Source organism: Penicillium maclennaniae (genome assembly GCF_028827695.1).
Source record: "Penicillium maclennaniae strain IBT 15551 chromosome Unknown utg000001l:1.0-3280838.0:1.0-3283122.0, whole genome shotgun sequence".
Classification (NCBI taxonomy): Eukaryota; Fungi; Ascomycota; class Eurotiomycetes; order Eurotiales; family Aspergillaceae; genus Penicillium; species Penicillium maclennaniae.
The window spans coordinates 630,734-649,784 of record NW_026623213.1 but is presented as its reverse complement, the minus strand read 5'-3'; the positions used below and the strand labels follow the sequence as shown (position 1 = coordinate 649,784).

Here is a 19,051-nt window from a genome sequence, read left to right as displayed (position 1 = left end):
TCGCCCTGGATGGGTAGAAGAGAAATATGGGAAATTTTTGGGTTGCTTCAATGGCAAAGAAAAGCGACTTGATGAGTTCACATGCGAACGGCGTTACTGATTTTTGATTTGGGTAACCGTGGAAATCATGAAGTCTGACTTCTTACTAAGCTTTCCAGCTTCCCCGTAGCGGGCTCTAGCCCCAGCCTGTAATCTTGGTCTGTAATCTCCCTCCGCCACTTTTGAACCTCTAGTCTTAACGATTGAGAATTTCATCTCGGTTTTTCCGCTATCGAATCTCTAATGGTCTGAGCCCCCATGGCTCACTGAGTGAAGCCGACGTCCTGGTTGCGCTACCAACCCGACCGTCGAAACCCTACCGAGCCTGAATCGCATTTCATTGCGTCGGAATCCCTGCGATACTGAGAATCATCTACTATTGAAGCCCCTTCCTTATGAACTCTACGAAATACCGCGACCATGACGATGGAAGATCCGCCTCAGAAGCCCCCCGGGGAGGGACTTTTCCACCAACGAGACCTGCCGACCGTCCAGGCTTCAAGCATGGCTGCATCAGTCGCAGATTCAGCGACAACAATCAGGAACGACTCCGGTGCTGTTCGTTCAGAAACCAAGAATCCTGCTAAGATTGCCATTCCCCGCCAACGCTCGGGGATCGCCCCGCGCTATAATCGGCGGGTCCCTCGGGCTTGCGAATCGTGTAGGTCGCGCAAAACAAAATGCAGTGGCGACACCCCTGTCTGTCGACAATGTCGAGAATTGAGGGTAACGTGCCATTACCCTGTTGGATGGAAGGAGAGAACGAAGAAGTGAGTGCTGCTGCTTTATTCTCCTTGTTTCTACAGGTTGGTGGAGACCAGGCAGACTAACCTATGATGGCAATTTCTCAGACAAGTCGATAAACTATCCGAAAAAGTACAAGATTATGAAAATATGTTGAAGGACTTGGGAGCTTTCGTTGAGAGTCGAACTGCAGACCGGATCAAGAGCTTGTTGGACAAGGTTGGTTTTTCCCCGTCCGTTGATCACAGGGCGTTCTTCATGGCTAACATTTTTGGTCTGCAGCATGGCTTGGACGTGGATTACTCGTCGAACAACTCCCATTCAGTCACCCCACAAGACCAAGACGAAATGCAAGATGAGCCGCAAGATGATGAAATAAGTACGCCCTCGTCGATCGGGTCTTTGGAAGCGGTCGACCGCGTCGAAGAGGATTTGAACCGGACCGAAAACTCAAGAGCCACGGGATTTATGGGCAAAAATTCGGAAATCACCTGGATGCAACGTCTCCAGAGAGAAGCAGTGCATCGTTCGCAAGGATTGCCTGGGTCATTAGAGCCGGGCCAAAGCAAACGACAAGACGATGACTTGGCCCTTCATGCCGTGAATTACCACTTGGACGACCTCGATATCTCTGTGCCTGGCCCGATTGAAATCTATGCCATGCCTTCCCGCGAGCAAGCCGATCAACTCTTCGATGACTACTTGCGAACCGTGCACCCGTTCTTCCCTATCATCAACAGACCTCTCTTCCGCGCGCAATATACGACCTACTTCGAAAGCAATGCACAACCAGGGGACAAGTGGCTTGCCATATTGAATATGATATTCGCCATCGGTGCAAAGCATGCTCACCTAATCGAGGCACCGTGGGCTGGCGATGAGAGGGACCATCTGACATATTTGACTCGGGCCAGAATCCTAAGTATGAATGGCGACGTACTATTCAGTCATCCAGATCTGCAGCAGGTCCAAGTTGAGGGCCTCATCGCATTCTACCTGCTCTCATCCGATCAAATCAACCGGTAAGCACACTGTTGAGCTTGTGACTGGACTCAGGATTAACTGATTGTCTAGGGCGTGGAGGATGTCGGCTCTTGCGGTGCGGTCCGCTATCAGCCTCGGTATAAATATGAAAAGTAGCAGTCCAATGACTCCTAATATCTCCAAAGAGGCTCGCTATCGAGTCTGGTGGTGTCTCTATACCTTCGAGCATCTGCTTGGTATCATGACTGGCCGGGCCACATGTATACTAGACGGAGTTTGCACAACACCACTACCTCTGCCCTTTGAGGAGGAAGAACTGGCAGAGCCCGCAGCTGCCGAAGTTCTCAACAATTCGCACCTTCGGGATGAACGCATCAACAAGGTCATGGCGAGCGCGTGGGTCCGGCAAATGCCACTTAACCCGACGGGAGGCAAGGAAGCCACCCATTCCTCTCGTGTACGAGAAAACTCTTGGGTGAAGAATCTGCCGCCTACCTTCGGACTTACTCATCTGTATTACTGCGACCTAGCAGTCATCACCCAGGAGATTGTCAATAAAGTGTATTCTGTCGACTGCGTGATGGTGCCGTGGACGCACATCGAGAACCGCATCGGTGAATTGAGATCTCGGTGTGATCTCTGGTACCGAAGCCTTCCCGCAGCTCTCGATTTCACCCAGAAGAATGACGACACCCCGGAGATCCTCCGCAGCAAGCTTGCCTTGGCATTTCAATATTGGAGTGCGCGTATCACCCTCGGTCGCCCATGCCTGTGCCGGCGCGATGCACAGCAGAAGAACCCGGCCGATAGATCAAGTTTCAGTCATGATGTGGCTGTGCTGACCCTGGAGTCCGCCACGAGCATGCTGGACCTCATCCCAGATGAACCAAATGCCGTTCAGCTTTATTCGATTGCCCCATGGTGGTGCATTCTTCACTACCTCATGCAAGCCGCGACAGTCCTCTTGCTCGAGCTGTCTTTTGGGAGTGTACACATGCCCGATGACGAGAAGAACTTCGTCGCATATTCAAAGAAAGCAATTCGGTGGCTTTATGCCATGTCTGAACATAGTGTTGCATCACGCCGCGCCTGGCAGCTGTGCGATATTTCACTGCGCAGACTGGCCACTGGCATGAAATTCAATGTGACCGACATGCCCACAACCACCTACCAAAACGCACCCACCTCTACCCTGGATCTTACCGACCCAGGTCATCATCCTGGCCAAAGCCTGAACACCGAGCGACCTGGATCTCTTCGAATGGACTCGGCGGGCTTTTGGGGTCCTCACTTTGAAGATCTGAGCTTGACCGGCCAACCCCAGATTTTCCCGACCGACCACTTGCACAATGGCTATCCCGAAATACTTTCATCTGACCCTATGTCCCAATTTACTATTGAAGGCTCGGTGGCGGACGACCTGTACTTCCCGTATGATCCTATCAGCGGCGAATTCATCCGCAGCTTCTTCCCCAATGGCAACGAAGAAGAGTCGACATGGGGATGAAATTAAATGCCCAAGACAAAACAAGAAAAAAAGACAAAAAGGCCAAATAATGAGGGAACTGCCCGTGATGAGTTGGGAACACCAAGCATGAACCTTACTCATCGCTGTCCTAAGTTCTCTCACCTCTTTTTCCATACTATCCATTTCCCTATGCTATTAACACATATTTGCGTTCCTCATGTGACGCTTTTCAATTTCTTAATCGAATGTTCCCTTTCAACTTGGTATTTTGTTCGATTTACCAAAAATTATTGCATAATCACACATCGTGATTGCCTTACGTCGGCAGGACCGGCGGCGCTGTGATACAAAGGATAAGGGCGGTGCATGCTGACGGATTGAAAGTGAAAAATTACTTCGAACGGCGTTTTTTGCTTGATTAATTCTGGGGTTCGGTAGGCCCAGACGTTGGGATTTCAATATCACGATATGATTAATGTGTCTCTATCGGAATCAGCCATCTAGGGTTCCGAACTATCAACGATTATCACTCATTTCAGTCCATCTGAATATTTCATATTCCACATTTCATTCCACCAGTTTTAGAGTCTATGTAAACAAGTCGATTTTGATGATACAGGTGACAAGAGAACGGGGGTATAGTTACACACTTTCGTGCCAAAAACAAAAACAAAGTATTGTACATGCCTCAGGAAAGTCACGCCTGGATAGACTCGACCCGCTCAGCCTTCAAGAAAGGATCGTTTTGGAGTTCCCTCGCCTTATCTCTGACTCGTTTCGACGCTGCTTGCGCAGTGACCAGGTCACGAGCGCGGGCACGGGTGCTTAAGACACCGCGAGCGCGTAGACGGTCCATATGGCCTGGAAGGTCGCCGTCGATTTGGTCTTCAGGGGCGCGGGCGCGTAGGTACATGGTAACGCAGAAGTCGAGCGCGGCTTCGGCTTCGGAGGATGGTGGTTTGCCGCCATTTCGGCTGACGTATTGGTAGATAGATTTCGGGACGTCGAGGCGGTAGCCAGTCTCGAATAGTGATGGGTTTGGGGATGGGGATTGGAGGTCGTCGTCGAAGGCAGGCTGGGGGGGTGGTTGCCTGTTCTAGCTCGAACTCTTGGAGCGCGGCTTGTGCGATGATGCGGATGGTATTCAAGTTAGGAATCACTGCTTTGCGTTGGACTTCGTTGTGCCAGTCTATGTCAAAGCTTGGATTGCCACTTCTGGGGTCGATTTCGGTGCGCCTTAGGAGACGTGCCACGCCGCCTTCTTGCTGACGATGCGATGTTGGCGTGAGAAGATCCTGACACCATCGTGAAAAGATTTCTATTCCGACTTTGCTGCCATTATTTTCCACCACACTGGCGAACACTTGATTGAAGGCAACGCTGGGGATGTAATGCAATCGCTGGTGGCTTCTGCTTGCTCGCTTGAATTCCACCTGCTCCATCAGGCCCGCCAGAGGTTCGGGGAAGGTCGACCATACTTGATGCAGACGCCTTAAAACCCTTCCTTGGTAGTCAGTGACTCGACGGTTCTTACTGGTAGGCGTGTTGAATTCACCGGAGAAGAAACGCAGAAGAATGTCTTTGGCAGCATCAAGGTTTTCTTCCTCTTTCTTTCCGACCAATTCCCCGCGGGCATGCTTTTTTTTAATATCAGCATCTATTGTGACGACTTTAGCCGCCAGTGAAGTAAGATTTTGGAACCCCCAAGACTTCAATCTGAAATCCCGCATATAGTTCAATGTGATGCGTACGCGGGTCCAGTCTCCCATCGCAATGTGAAAATTGACAAGAGACTTCATCGTGTTGACAGAAAGCGGCAGGCTCAGGGAAGCAATGATCTTCTCGCAGAGTTCCGCATTTTTGATGGCGGTCGCAAATCGTAATAGCGATGGCGCCAGAATTTGATTGCCATAGGAGCTTTCAGGGATCAAAGGTCCATCGGCATCGTTGCTGAAGAGCAACCAATTTCCGAATCCATGCGCACGGCTCGAGGTTGCCATGTCCATTAACCCGGCCATTGTCCCCTCGGAAAGCCCCGGGAGAGAAGATTGTGGTACCTTCAAATTGGGCGAGTGCCCGTCTTCCAGAAACTTGATATCTGCAGATTCGGATCGTCCCATATATTCAAAAAAGTCTTGAATGTGTCGAGCTTTGCTGGCGTCGACGATGTTCTGAAGCAAGGCGAGTTGGCGAAAAGAGCGAGAAGCTTGGCTTTGATAGATGTATCCCTTGATATTGTACTCCACGAGGCCAGAGATGGCAGCGGACTCGTTGTACAGCTGAGACCTTGTCACTTGATCAAGATTCTCCTCAGAGGTAGAGCCTGGTTGCCAGGGAGGTACCACGCTTTGAGTCGAGCGCAGTATTCGCTGAAAGGCGTCAGGATCCGTGTTGGGTTCTACACAGCCAGACTCGATTATTCGTGTGATATGCCAATTAGTGGACATGTTTGTCGGCCGGAGATCGTCACTGGACCCGGCAGGATCCAGGATTTTGGTCAGGGGGGCCTCGAGGCTGAGAAGCTCCGAAAGAGACAATCCGTGGAAGCCGACTCCGGTATAGACTTTGTCGTACAGAGTGTCTCGCAAGCATGTAACCACCTCCCTGCTTATGGTCCTTGTACCCAGACCATTGAAGGGAGGTTTATTGCGTCCCGTGAACGCATTGGGTGGGGTGTGATTATCCGGACGACGCCAAGATTGCTCCGAAGGTATTTTCGTTTCTTGCACCACATCAAGCGCTTGGACCAGAGGTGCCCAGCTCTCGACTTTCCATTCCTTCTCACCCTGCAGACTTTGCATCTTTTTGACCAACAAGGCGCCTTGTTTACCAGATCCATGCTCAACACAACACCAAAGAATGAGCTCGAACCATATTTCCGGGCCCAGCTCTCGGAATTCAACGGGGAAGGGCAGGAATGGCGGATCCTCTCCTGCTTCGGTGGCCGCTTTTGCCAGTTCAGATTCATGTTCCAACCATGCTGCATCAGACAGGACCGTCATGATATGATTTGAAAGCAGATGTAGACCAGGGGGCCGAAAAGTTTGATCGTGGATATTGCTAGGTTGGTATTTGTAGATTTCGTCAGATATCAAGCCCAGATTGTGCATGCGTGCAAGAAGGCGGAACACGCAGGACATGGCAGCCTTGGATTCCTGCGGGGAACTATCCGCTGCAGCCAGAGCTAATGACCCAAGATTGTATAAAAGTTCGCTTGAGAATCGATGGGAGAGGTCATTCGCTACAGGCTTCCTTGTAATAGCATCGAGAGAAAAGCGGTCTGATGTTGGAAGCGACTCGATATACTTTTTCGAGGGAGGCCGGTCCCCGCAGGTGATTTCATCCAGCGAATGATTACTCATAGACCCGTCGAAGGTTGGCGTGACTTGTTGCTGAATCTCGTAACGCCCGATGATCTGGCATACATCGATGAATTGGTTCAGAAGCGTGTGGACGTCAGACCATCGCTTCAGTTCAAATCCCAAATGCGCCAGAGGATCCAGGTTTGCATATGTTCTTGACGCCCATAAGACTCCCATCAATTTATGCGCCCGATCTATGTCCTGCTTGTGATACACGATCGAGACGTGTTCATTTTGCTGAAGATCCGCAGGTTTCCTCGAATGATGCGGAGGCAGACATTCCATTAGGAAAGGTATCCATGATTGTATGTTGAATCGAGCCTCATACGCGAGAGGAGCCGAGGGAAAATCATTGTATGAGAGAATAAATTGGTGCTCTTCGTAGGTAAGAGTTCCGCGTGTCGAAGAACTGCGAGTCTGGCTGCGTGGCGCGAACGGAGAGCATAGAATTCGTGAAGGGATTAGCAGCCGGCGGCCAAATTGCGAGGGCCGGCCGGAGCACAATAACCTCCTCATGACAAGGCAAAGAGCCTCGTGAGAGGCGCCGGAGGGATCTCGGTCTCGGTGGGCACGAAAATAGGTATGGCGTGACGCATATCGGATCGATCATGAATCGGACATGTCGTGGGGTGCCCGGGAACTATCCCGCACGATATCGCACTAGAACTTAGCTCACTGCCGAATAAGTCGTCGATGAACAAATTGTCAAACCCGAGAAAACCGAAGCTCCAACGCAAGACTAGAAATTTGGATGATGAGTCAGCGGGTGTCCGGTTCAGCCAATCAACGCACCTGGATTTAGTCCGATCTGGCGAACTCCATCAACTTGTGCCGATTAAGGGAAAAAGAAGAGAGCAAGCTCTGGAAGCAACATATGAAATCACAAAGGTGCTTACGATTTTTTATGTGATACATCATGGGCTCTTTCGTCGAGCATGTAACCACACTCAAAGATGATACTGACGAGCGGACCTGGGTGTCTCAGGTAAAGCTGCACCAACAAGGAAATTGAGCTACAGTATGGGCTCTATTACAAGGCAAGATTAATGGCATAGTGGAAGCAGAGGAACACGAGCTTTTTGTGCTTCATTCACGAAATGGAGAGCGGAACTTGACTGGATTTCAGATGCCTATCAAAGGTTTACCCGAAGAGGAGAAAATTCGGCTTAGATGAATCTACACTGGAAGTCATATAAAAGTCACGTAATAGAATAGGTGTACTCATGTGCGTGAGATTCAGGCTATGATAAACAAAAATTTCTCTGTGACAGCACCAGCAGGCCCAGAAACGTGCGTATCCTTCGAGAAATTTCATGCCCGGATAGGGCGGATCTGGCGAGCGTGGAAGCGGTTGAATTGCTGGCCACCTTGCTGAGATTGACCACTCCTTTGGGATTCACCACCCTGCTGGAACTCGCCACCGCGGCTGAAACTGCCAGAAACACCGCTGGTCTGAGCACCAAAACTGCTAAAAATACCGCTGGGCATGGGGCCCTTTCCGCCAGAAACACCACTAGGCATGGCACCGACGGAGCCACCTTCAGAGCGGGCGACAACACTGTCAGACTTAGAAAAGCCAGAAGGAGCACCGGACGGGGTTGCGCCCTCGCCAAAGTTGCCGCTAGGGGAGCCAGATGGCATGCCACTGGGAGCAGAATCGCCGTCGAAGTTACCACCTTGAACTTGGCTGGTGCCAGTGCCCGACGGAGGGAAACCAGAGGGAACCCCGGTGGGAACGTTGCCGAAGCCGTCGTCAAATCCACTGGGCTTAGCGCCACCGGCAGGTATGCCGCTGGGAATAACACCGGAGGGGCGAGGGCCAGGACGGCCACCTTGGTGACCGCCGTGACCATGAGGACGTCCAGATGCCCGAGGGAAGCCGCTAGCAACACCAGTGGGTACAAAACCGGAAGGGAGGCCGGTGGGCATAGCAGTGGGAGTGGCATGGGAATGACCTCCGCCCAACTATAGAAGTGTCAGCTTTACTTCACGAATCATGGGTCCATAAACGCACATGAGGCAGATTCCAGGCGGCGGCGTTAGGAGCCATAGAGAGAGCGGCGGCCAGGCCGATGACAACGTTGAACTTCATGGTGAATAGTGAATGTTGCTGGATAAGTAGAAAATATTTCTAAAGAATGGATGACCGAGTCACTCAATGAGTGATGATTTCAGGTCGGTAGAAAGGAATGGAGCGCGCAGCACTGTGATCGAAAGAAATTCTCTATGGACACTACAAGTTCTTAAATAGCTTCGAGTTCAGCTCACACGCGGGTCCCTGGCGACCGAGGGCCTCGACTGCCATGAATGCCGAGACATCGAGACCTGTAGCCCAACGTTAGGAACTGTGGAGATCGGCACTGGGTCTGCCAGGGGGCCTTTCCTTGGTTCTATCATCAAGTGCAGATGTGTTGAGAAAGTGGCGATCATCAGTGAGAGTTGGCACTCAGCCACTTGGAAGCATATTGGTGCATAGTCGTAGAGCCGAAGCAGGAGTCGAGTTGTGGAGGTGGGACGAAAGGCCACCAGGGGTTTTGAAGATTCTGAAGCAGATGGCGCCACGGGTCACTCTACTTTGTTTCGCCTGAGGGAAGTGGGAGTGCACAAGCCGTGTTCGTTGGAGGCGAGGTTAAACGTGAAACCGAGTGGCAGCGGTGAGCTCCACATCAGCTTACACGTCCTCTGCCGATCGGTCCACCCACTGCTTCAGGTTGACGTTTGAAGTGACCAGCCGCTAGGAGCCCGAAAGATCTCGTCTTGCCAGAGCCGAATGGCCCATGTGCCCACGCCATTGGATTCGAATTTGGAAATTGTTACAGATTTGTCCCGCGGCTGCGTGGCTCTCCCCATGATAGTCAACTAGCAAGTAACGTCTTCAATTGCTCGGGGTATTGTACACCAGGTCATGGAGCGGCTCAATCAAAGTGATACCGACAAGATAGAAACCAACACGCCGAAGTCATCACTCATGAGGGGAAAGACACAGGGAAAACGGGGATATGCGGGAATAGAGTCAACACATCATAGCTCCTCCTCGTCAAGCTGCATGTCGCCTCCCAGCTCTTGCTCCACTTCGTCGACCACGAAGCTCTCGTAGTCCTCGAGACCCTTCTGAATGTGTACCTTGAAACGAATCACATCATTGAGCATAGTCTCAACATTGGTGTGAAGCTCCTCGCGGAGCGCATTCGCTCGCAGCGTAAGCTGCTCGTACTCGATGTTGGTGTTCATCTCACGTTGCTCCATTAATTGTACACTGTCGCTAAGGGTCGCCCGCATCTTGGCAAGCTCCTTCTCCATCTTCTCAATCTGTGCGTCAGATGCCGTCTTCTGAGTGGTGGTTATTTCTTTGGTGCGGTCGAATTCCTCCTCAGCGGCCCGACGCCGGTGCTCCAGTGCTTCGACCTCACTGCGTTTCTCATCCATGGCCTCCTTAATATTGTCGAGTAGATTCCGACGGTCGAGATCGTCATCGATGGCCTGTTTTCGCCGCTCGTTGATCTCCTTGCGGAGCGACTGCAAGCTGTTGCGGACCGCGCCCCGAAGGTCTAGATTCAGCAGATGCGCCGGGTGATAGCCCGTGAATGGCTCAGCCAACAGACGGTCACCCTCCGGAGAAATTCGGCTCGGCGCACCGCCAATCTGGCTAGTGGAGAAGTTGTTCTCGTTGACATTCAGACTAAGCTCAAAGTCCTGGCCTATGGCGTTCTCAGCGGACGCTGGAATCAGGCTATTTTGATAGCCCAGGGAGTTGTAAGCCTTCACCAATTGTTCCAAATCCTCTAGTTTCTGGCTAGCCTCCGCCTCCTTTTCCATCACGCGGGCGTGAGTTTCTTCCAGGCGAGCCACGGTATCTTCTAGACTCTTCTGGAGTCGTTCCCGTTCCGTGTTCATGCGATCAATGTCCTGTATAGTGATCCCTTGTTGGTCAACACTGGCCTGAAGATCGAGGCGTTCTGCTTCGCTCTCCTGCAGCTCGGCATCGGTTTTCTGCATCTCGGTATCAAGAAACTTGATGCGGACTTCGTATTTCTCAATCTTGCCCTTGACATTGTTGTTGTAGTCCTCGAATTTGCGCTTGTCATCCTCCAAAATTCGAAAATGCTTGTCTAATTTAGCCATGTCAGGCGCATTCTTCTCCAGTTCTTCGATTTGTTCACGGAGAGCCCTGTTCTCAGCTTCCAAAGACTCCAGCTCCTGTACATAGCGCTCATTTCCCCGAGCGAACTCCTGCGACATATTTTCGATATGTGGGACCAAGCGCTGCTCGGCCATGTCGTCATCCTCATCTTCACCACCCTGTAGCCAATCGTGGTAGGCTCCTGTGAGGAAGCGATAGATGATGCGATCGCCGGTCACATCCACACCCGCCTCGAGACAAGCCTCGTCATAGTCACCCTCCACATACCGGTCCATCATCTGCGCTAATTGCATCAACCAATGCAGCATACCGAGGAAGGTTGACCAGTTCTGACCACCGACGGCCGCAATTTGGGATTTCGTAATGCCCTTCTCGTATGGATAGCGCAGCTGCTTGAGAATCGGGGGAACTTCGGAATCCATCGCTTTTTGAAACTTGTGGCCCGGATCGATGCGATGATAGAGCCACTGAAAGATGTAGTTGAAATCTTTCTGAGTGGGCGAACGAAGAGTATTTTGGCCCAAGGTGTGCTTCATTTCCAATTCAAACTTGTTATGGGTCAAGTACTCCAGCAACTCTTGACCAATGCGCGCCTGATAGGCTCGGTCTCGTAGCGGTCGTGGGTCTCTTGGGACTCCAGCCACGGCAGGAACTTGGGTGAAGAAAGACTGGTGGCTCATTGGTCCAGCCATGGATGGTCGCGAAAAAACACTGCTTCTGCGCTGTACATTTTGTGGAGCGGTATTAGACGAGAGTGAACCGGGCGCAAAGCTCTGTCGACCAGCGCTGGCGCCATGGAACATATTACTCGAGACAGATCGACGAACAGACGAGAGACCGGCTTCAGCACCGAAGGGTCCACCGATGGATGCGCGGGAGAAATTGGGTTGTTGAGGCCTGCTTGCCGAGTTCAACAGGGAATGGCGCGCGTTTTGCGACGTAAACGGAGGGTTGTTGAAGCCGATCGTGCTCGTGCGTTTCATTGCCGACGCAGGTTGCGGAATAGACGAGTAGTTCTGGACACTCGCTAGAGTCTGTATTCGAATGTCAGTAGCTGCGTGTGTTTGCGATAATCCAAGAAGTAATCATACCTCGCGGGGGCGCTTGATACTGAACAATCCAGTATCTTGCGACATGGTGATGGCAAGGCCGCGATTGCGGCGGTAAGGATAGTAAGTCGTCAAACAATAAGTAGAAAGTGCAGATTTTCAGATGTGGAAGGTCCAAGTGGGATGCGCCGCGCATGTCCCTCGAAGAGGAGGGGATCGGTTTCACTTGCACGCAAGGTTTGGGTGGGAACTTGGGAAAGCACTCGATGTAAACAAGACCGTGCCACTTCCCAATATAGAAGGCGGTAGGGAACAGGGAAAAACAATGCGGCCGGCTATCACGAGATGCCAATCACGGGACTTCGGTCTGGGGAAAGACTTGGCGGTCCTGAGTTCCGAGGTCCACGGCAGCTGCCGATGACGGTCGCTCCCCTGCCCTTGGACTTTCCCTCCTGTTCGTGGGCTTTCACTTTTGCATCCTCCTATCGCGGCTGACACTCTCTTCACCATGGCCCCCCGCGAGGAGCTGATAGCTTCAGCTGTACGTGCATGCCACTCTACTTCACTTCCGCTTTCGGTCGCTAACTGATGCTCTAGGTGACCTGTATGATATATCCAACTATCGCGTGACCACAGCGTCGCTAATTTGAAATAGTCCTCCAAGATCCTTCAGTGGCATCGTCGCCTATTGAAAAAAGGGTCGCATTCCTGCAATCGAAGAATTTGACTCAAGAAGAAGTAGATCTCGCCTTATCGCGAGTGGGCGAAGACCCAGCCACCGCGGCTGCAGCAGCTAGTGCGGCGTCATCACAAAGTTATCCCTCACAACAGATCGCCTATCGTCCACCACAACAGCCTCCCCAAGGATATGGCTATCCCCCATACAATCAATGGCAGCCGCCGCCGGAGTATGTTTATTGGTCCTCAATCCTTTAGCTTGAGCACTAATCAGATGAGCAGGCCCCCGAAGCGCGACTGGCGAGATTGGTTCATCATGGCGACTGTCGTGGGTGGTGTGGGATATGGGATGTACTTTGTCGCAAAGGTGAGAATTCCAGAAAATTGCCCCCCATGTGTTAGCATACTAACGTACGATTTAGCGCTATATCACTCCGTTGATCGCCCCGCCCACTCCCCCGCAACTGGAGCAAGACAAAGCAAACATCGATGAGCAATTCTCCCGTGCTTTCACACTAATTGACCAGCTATCAACCGATACATCTGCCTTAAAGGCCGCCGAGGGAGGCTCGTACGGAGCGCCTGGATGCCGCTCTGAAGGACGTGGAGAACCTTGTTTCAGATCTTAAGACCTCGTCGCGCCGACGAGATGACGAGACACGTCGCATTAGCGATGAAGTCAAAACTTTGAAGGATGTTATCCCCAAGGCCCTTGAAGGAGCGCGGGAGGGCAACGAGAACCGATTGAAGGAGCTGGGAGGCGAATTGAAGAGCTTGAAGGTCTTGTTGGGCAACCGACTGGGTGGCAGTGGCTCTGCTTCTCCTTCAGCTGGCCGAACTGTCGGTAGCTCCACTCCCATTCCCGCTGCTACACCTCGCCCTGCGGAGGAAACCCCAACTCCCTCCACATCCATCGCTACCAATGGTATGCAGCCGACCGTGACACCAGTCGAGCAGGAACCCCAACCTGCTACCGCGTCGTCTGCTCCTCAGAATAACGACAGCCCTCTCTCGAAGCTTGGTCGGTCTGCTTCTATTCCTGCCTGGCAGATGGCTGCCGCCAATCGGTCCAAGAGCGGTTCGCAGTCGAGCCCGTCCCCCGCCGCCGACAAGCCTGCGGGCAGTGAGCAGAGCGCTCCTCCCAGTTAGGCCTGGGTTGATCCGGCTTGAATAACTTGTATACCTCTTCGCTTAGATGTATTTACCATAATGGACACTTTCTTGATGCATGTAATGTGACCCATGATTCCAAAACGTAGCATATGGAAATGCTGGGGCCGATAAGATAAGGGGCGCAAACAGTCTCAAATCTGGCTCGAGCTCTTTTTTCTCTTCTTACTTTCTTCAACGACCTCCGAAAATGCCGTCGCCTACTCGATTCTCTGATAGACCTCAATCTCTCTCAACGCGCAGCCCGAACCGGCCCCATCACCGGAGTCGTCGTGACGATTCCCATTCCCATTCTCATCGCCACCGACACCGTGATGTCTCGCGCGAGCGTTCGCGCTCTCCCCACCGATCGGACAGACACAGATCAGATCGACGCCATCGTCATGAAGACCGGGAAAAGCGGCGAGAAAGTGGTCGGGATGATCGAGAACGACGAGAAAAAGAGAAGCCCGTCCAGCCAGTGATTCTGCCCTTCCAAGCACGGGAGCTCTCAAGACGCGATCTCGACACCTACAAGCCAATGTTCGCCATGTATCTTGATATTCAAAAGGGGCATTATATAGATGACATGGAGGAAGATGAGGTGAAGGGGCGGTGGAAGAGCTTCATTCGAAAATGGTATGCATCAACGAATTTCGGAGTCACTTTATTCTAACCATGCGCAGGAATCGCGGAGAGCTTGCAGAGGGCTGGTATGAGCCAGCTACCCTTCAGAAGGCACGTCAGAACGCAGCTGAGCAGCCACGTTTGGATCGAGGACGTGCATCACCGGATTATGCACATGGTGAACAATCGCAAGGTGGGGATATCGAGGATCTTCCGAGAGATGACAATGAGGATGATGAAGATGAGGAGGACTATGGCCCAAAGCTGCCTCACCCTGGCTCGATAAGAGCTGCGGCCCGCTCCGGTCCTGCGATGCCGAATATGCAGGATCTTGAATTTCGAAGAGGTAAGCACCTATTGACTGGCCTATGAAATATGAACAACCAGCTAAGAAGCCTCATAGAATCTGCGATGGAAGACGCCATGGCTGCGCGTGACGATTCGCGAGAGCAGTATCGCTCCGAAATTCGCTCTCATAAGGCGGAACAGCGCCACCTGTTAGATGAGGTTGCGCCTCGGGCAGAGGCCGGTACGAGAGAAAGACAGCTCGAGAAGCGCCGAGAGGCAGCCGCGGCCAACCGCTCATTCGCGGAAGCGCGGGGGGCGTCTCCCGAAGCTGCCCCTGAAGCAGAGCTCATGGGGTCAGGGGAGAATGATTTGGCTGCTTTTAAGCGGGAGAAGGAGCAGAACCAGCGCAAGAAGAATGAGCGGGAAATTCGCCGCGAAGAGATCCTGCGTGCTCGTGCTGCTGAGCGAGAGGAACGTATCCAGAAGTACCGAGAGAAGGAGCAGGAGACTATTGGCTGGTTGCAGACTCTGGCAAAGCAGCGATTTGGCTGATCAGTGGATACTCTTAGCTGAGATGTGATTTTTTTTTTAATCCCATTTAGCGAGCGACAGTTTCATAGCTTTTGGAACTTGATTTACTACATTACCACAGAGCTTGTGAGAAATGAGAACCTTGATCATCGGGTCTATATCTAGAGTTGCTATCTTTTTTCTTTACCAGTCCCTCTGTTTACAATACACACCACTTCAAGCGTTCCGAAAGGATATCAACGAGCAAAGCTGGTTACCATCAATGTCGAAGTTCGCTGGATCAAGCCACTTCTCAAAAGAGCTTGTCAACCTCGGCCACTCGGTATCAACAATAGAGAACCAAGCCGTATCACGATTGCGGCCCTTGACAATCAAATGCTGGCGGAAAACACCTTCCTGGGTAAAGCCAAATCGCGCGGCGGCTTTCTTAGACGGTGCATTTAGATCATCGCATTTCCACTCGAGACGGCGATACCCAAGCTCCCTGAAGACAGCGGCAGCAATTAGATAAAATGCTTCTGTGGCAGCCGTGGTACGCTGTAGACGAGGAGAGAAGATGACATAGCCCAGTTCGACAACACGGTTCTTGAGGTCTATGCGCATCAGGCTGAAGAAGCCGAGCGGTTTACCGGATGGATCGACCAGAGCGTAGAACACTGGATCTTGTGATTTGCAAAACCCCGTCAGAAGCTCAGTGAATGCTTCTTTGCCGGGCAAGGGCTCAGTTGGAATGTATGTCCAGACGCCGAGCTGGTCCGGTTGGCCGATTACCTCCCATAGCCCGTCAATATGTATTGGAGAAAGTGGCTCGAGAGAAACGGAGCGTCCCTTGAAAGATTTGCGAGGCGGGGGAAGCGCAGTGCTTGCTTCAACGGGGATTCCGACAGGTCTGATCATGCTGAAAATAATAAATTGATGAACTGGAGAATGACAGACGTTGGATATACGGGGGGAATGTGGTAAGAAAATGTAAAGATCCCCAGACTTCTCGATTATTTCTGAGAACACAATGGCTTGATCCTTGACAGATGAGTCAGGGCGTGGTGTTAACTGTGGCTTAGTTTTAGTCTACCGCATGTCGGCCATGTGGGGATCGGAGTTGACCCGTTTAGCTCAAAGCTCGAAGCTCGAGGCTTCTTTCTTCATTCTTCATTCTTCATTCTTCTACCCCCTCATCATGACCATCTCCAAAGCCCTACAGGGCCTGAAACGGTTCACCACCTGCGATGTAGGTTACGTGCCCCTGTAATGCCGAATCACTACTGAACGCTGCGCACCAGATTGGTGATGCGCTCGTCAAGCTCAAGCACCCATACGGCGGGTTCCTGGACGGCCTCCAGATGTTCTCGCCGGGCAGTGGAACCAGCATATACGGACCAGCCATCACAGTGAAGATGGTCGAGACTAACAGTCCCGGTCCGACACCTCCACTTCACTTTGCAGACGCAAACAAACCAGGCCACATCATGTACATCCAACAGCCCAAAAAGCTCCCTTCCGCGTGCTGGGGCGGCCTGATGTCGACCAGGGCGCAGAAACTTGGAAGTCTAGGTACCATTATTGATGGTCGCATGAGGGACACCCAGGAGCATATCGATATGAAGTACCCCGTATGTGACAGGTTTCCTACCCAACCGGGCACCCGCGTTGAAGATCAATCATTCTAAGCGATGTAACAGGTCTTCGCCCGCAGCACGGCCGTTCTTGGATCGAATGGATTTACTCGTGCGTCTGAGATCAATGTCCCGCTGCAGTTCAAGGGTGATCTTTGGGTTTACCCGGAGGATATCCTCGTGGGCGACGAGAATGGTGTTGTGGTTGTACCACCGACACTGATGGAGCAGGTTGTTGAGCTTTGTCAGGAGCGCTTTGATATTGACGAGAAGACTATGGAGGCTCTTCGAGCTGGTGAAGCTATGGGCCCGACGATCAAGCGACTGCGCAAATAGGTGTTGAGACAGCTGCCCCCGATGGTACAAGCTTCATATTGTAGACCAAATAAAATTACTCATCCCATGAGTTCAAGATTAAAAACTTGTTTGAGAACAGAAAAAAAAACGGCTCTGACTGCTTGAGTCCATTCAAGATCGAGAGCATATGTATAATACATCAGGTTTGTCTACAACTGAAGGGGCTACTGACGCTCCCGGTCCGGTATTGAAGTCTCTGTGAGGTAGTCAGCATCTTACTTTATTCGATCGGTCTTCAAGTCAGAACTTACTATGTCATCAATACTGGAGTATAAGCCGCAGACCAGCACAGCCAATCCAAAGAGAAATACCAGGAAGTTAACAACACCAATCAGCAAATTCTTGCCCGAGAACAAGGATCCTTTCCGGAGAAGTACCAGCCACATGATGGGAGGCAAGTAGAAGGAGAAGCCAGAGGTGAAGAGAGCGGCAACGATCGATAGCAAGTCCGAGAAGAACGGAATAGCTTCGGCAATTACCCATGCGAGAATAGTGATGGCTGCAATAAAAGCGATCCAGGTTATCCGGCCCTTGGGCGTATTGACATAGCGAATCACACTGTCTTTGAAGACTCGACTGTGCAGTAACCGGCCAGTTACAATAGCGTTAATGGAGCCAGAGATAAAGATCACAGGCAGGGCCACACCAAAGGCGATTCGACTGATAGTGTCTCCGGCAGACAACAGGGCAGGGGACTGGACCCCTGGGCCAACAAAAGCATAGATGGTGGCCCCAGTGATGGTGTAAATCAAGATCTCAATCAGACCCAGTGCCCAGATCGACTTGGTAAAGTCCTTGGGTGTGTGCATTTCCTCCATAAATGAGAATTGGCACGTAGCAAAGGAATAAGCAAACACGAGGTCTCCGATGGCGACGTAGGCCTCGGAGAAGGTCACGTTCTCTTTGGGCAGAGCAGTCCAAGCTACGGAGCTCAGGCCACCAGGTGAGTTGGTGCCCTGGATACCCGTGGCAATGATTGTGATGCCGATAGCAGCGATGATAGAGGCGAAGTCAATGTAACCAAGGATCGTGATGTCGGCAAATGATGAGGGCAGCGCAAGCAAGAAGAGAACAATAGCTGTCACAACACCGAATACTAAAGAGCAGATATCACTCTTGGTGATATCGGCGAGTGCAATAGTTCCAGTCAAGCAATGAGAGCCGATCACAAACAGTAATTGGATCACAAAGACGGACGAAAAAAGCTCGTACCCGAATCGGCCCATCAACAAGGTACCGACATCTCCATAGTGCTGCACTGCAGGATAGGCGAGTTTGACCTGGCCGATGATCCAGGAGGTGTAGATCGCAATGAGGCCAATGCCCACGCAACAGATGACACCAGCGACCATTCCCAAAGTTGCAAATGCTTGAGGAATAGATAGTGCTCCGAGTGCAATGGCCTCGACAATGAGCATGAGAGTCAACTGCTTCCATCCGAGGCGCTTATATTTCGCCTCGCCGGCAGTGGCGATCTGATGTTCGACATCACTCAACTCTTTCATTTTCTTGTCCTTAAAAGTCGAAGACCCAGATAAAGAATGTGACCTTTCCATCCCAGCGTCACAATTGGTATTGGCAACATTGTTGATGGCAGCATGGGCCATGTCTTCGGAGGTCATGACTCAGACGTGAAAAATCGAACAGCAACAAACAGAAACGCTTTCAGAATAGGGTCCACAGGGAGTCAATATCTAGATCCCCGACTAGCAGACCATATGCGGAGAATGTGGAGAGAAGGACATGCGACGTTGAAAGCCAGGTGGACACATTGATATGTACTTCTGCACTAGGTAGCCGACCTGTACATTCTACTCGGCTAACTCCAAGAGATCTTCAGGGCTCTTCAAATGTTAGGTAACTTTTTTAAAGCCTCGGCGGTTGAACACATTGTGGGCCTAGCCTAGGGCACTGAGGAAAAGTGGGACTGACTCCAATTGTTTGGGATCCTGCTCACCGGTGGACTTTGAAAAGGGAAAGATTCGATAGACTACGTATGAAGTCTTTATTACTTCCGGGAG

At 51.6% G+C, this 19,051-nt stretch overlaps 9 protein-coding genes across 9 annotated transcripts; 4 read left to right on the top strand and 5 right to left on the bottom strand.

The window, feature by feature from the left end:
• Nucleotides 1-459: 459 nt before the first annotated feature.
• Nucleotides 460-3,274, top strand: N7477_000236 (Zn(II)2Cys6 transcription factor; the record flags this gene model as incomplete). The annotated part of the gene is made up of 5 exons (XM_056961899.1): nt 460-809; nt 891-1,002; nt 1,066-1,705; nt 1,739-1,805; nt 1,858-3,274. 5 exons carry the CDS (start codon nt 460-462, stop codon nt 3,272-3,274), a joined length of 2,586 nt encoding a protein of 861 aa, XP_056826902.1.
• A 658-nt stretch (nt 3,275-3,932) lies between these two features.
• Nucleotides 3,933-7,113, bottom strand: N7477_000235 (uncharacterized protein; the record flags this gene model as incomplete). The annotated part of the gene is given in 2 exon segments (XM_056961898.1): nt 3,933-4,326; nt 4,343-7,113. 2 exon segments carry the CDS (start codon nt 7,111-7,113, stop codon nt 3,933-3,935), a joined length of 3,165 nt encoding a protein of 1,054 aa, XP_056826901.1.
• Nucleotides 7,114-7,908: 795 nt separating this feature from the next.
• Nucleotides 7,909-8,689, bottom strand: N7477_000234 (uncharacterized protein; the record flags this gene model as incomplete). The annotated part of the gene is made up of 2 exons (XM_056961897.1): nt 7,909-8,562; nt 8,612-8,689. 2 exons carry the CDS (start codon nt 8,687-8,689, stop codon nt 7,909-7,911), a joined length of 732 nt encoding a protein of 243 aa, XP_056826900.1.
• Nucleotides 8,690-9,618: 929 nt separating this feature from the next.
• Nucleotides 9,619-11,874, bottom strand: N7477_000233 (kinetochore-associated Ndc80 complex subunit NDC80; the record flags this gene model as incomplete). The annotated part of the gene is made up of 2 exons (XM_056961896.1): nt 9,619-11,772; nt 11,830-11,874. 2 exons carry the CDS (start codon nt 11,872-11,874, stop codon nt 9,619-9,621), a joined length of 2,199 nt encoding a protein of 732 aa, XP_056826899.1.
• A 421-nt stretch (nt 11,875-12,295) lies between these two features.
• Nucleotides 12,296-13,614, top strand: pex14 (putative peroxisomal membrane anchor protein (Pex14); the record flags this gene model as incomplete). Its single annotated transcript, XM_056961895.1, has 6 exons — nt 12,296-12,328; nt 12,385-12,391; nt 12,443-12,695; nt 12,748-12,832; nt 12,888-13,032; nt 13,088-13,614. The coding sequence occupies 6 exons, from the start codon at nt 12,296-12,298 to the stop codon at nt 13,612-13,614; spliced, it is 1,050 nt and encodes a 349-aa protein (XP_056826898.1).
• A 211-nt stretch (nt 13,615-13,825) lies between these two features.
• On the top strand, nt 13,826-15,081 carry N7477_000231 (uncharacterized protein; the record flags this gene model as incomplete). The annotated part of the gene is made up of 3 exons (XM_056961894.1): nt 13,826-14,253; nt 14,301-14,587; nt 14,645-15,081. 3 exons carry the CDS (start codon nt 13,826-13,828, stop codon nt 15,079-15,081), a joined length of 1,152 nt encoding a protein of 383 aa, XP_056826897.1.
• Nucleotides 15,082-15,276: 195 nt separating this feature from the next.
• N7477_000230 (GNAT family N-acetyltransferase) lies at nt 15,277-15,957 on the bottom strand (the record flags this gene model as incomplete). Its single annotated transcript, XM_056961893.1, has 1 exon — nt 15,277-15,957. The coding sequence occupies one exon, from the start codon at nt 15,955-15,957 to the stop codon at nt 15,277-15,279; it is 681 nt and encodes a 226-aa protein (XP_056826896.1).
• Nucleotides 15,958-16,237: 280 nt separating this feature from the next.
• On the top strand, nt 16,238-17,009 carry N7477_000229 (RraA family protein; the record flags this gene model as incomplete). The annotated part of the gene is made up of 3 exons (XM_056961892.1): nt 16,238-16,288; nt 16,341-16,670; nt 16,740-17,009. 3 exons carry the CDS (start codon nt 16,238-16,240, stop codon nt 17,007-17,009), a joined length of 651 nt encoding a protein of 216 aa, XP_056826895.1.
• A 236-nt stretch (nt 17,010-17,245) lies between these two features.
• Nucleotides 17,246-18,652, bottom strand: N7477_000228 (N amino acid transport system protein; the record flags this gene model as incomplete). Its single annotated transcript, XM_056961891.1, has 1 exon — nt 17,246-18,652. One exon carries the CDS (start codon nt 18,650-18,652, stop codon nt 17,246-17,248), a length of 1,407 nt encoding a protein of 468 aa, XP_056826894.1.
• Nucleotides 18,653-19,051: the final 399 nt, after the last annotated feature.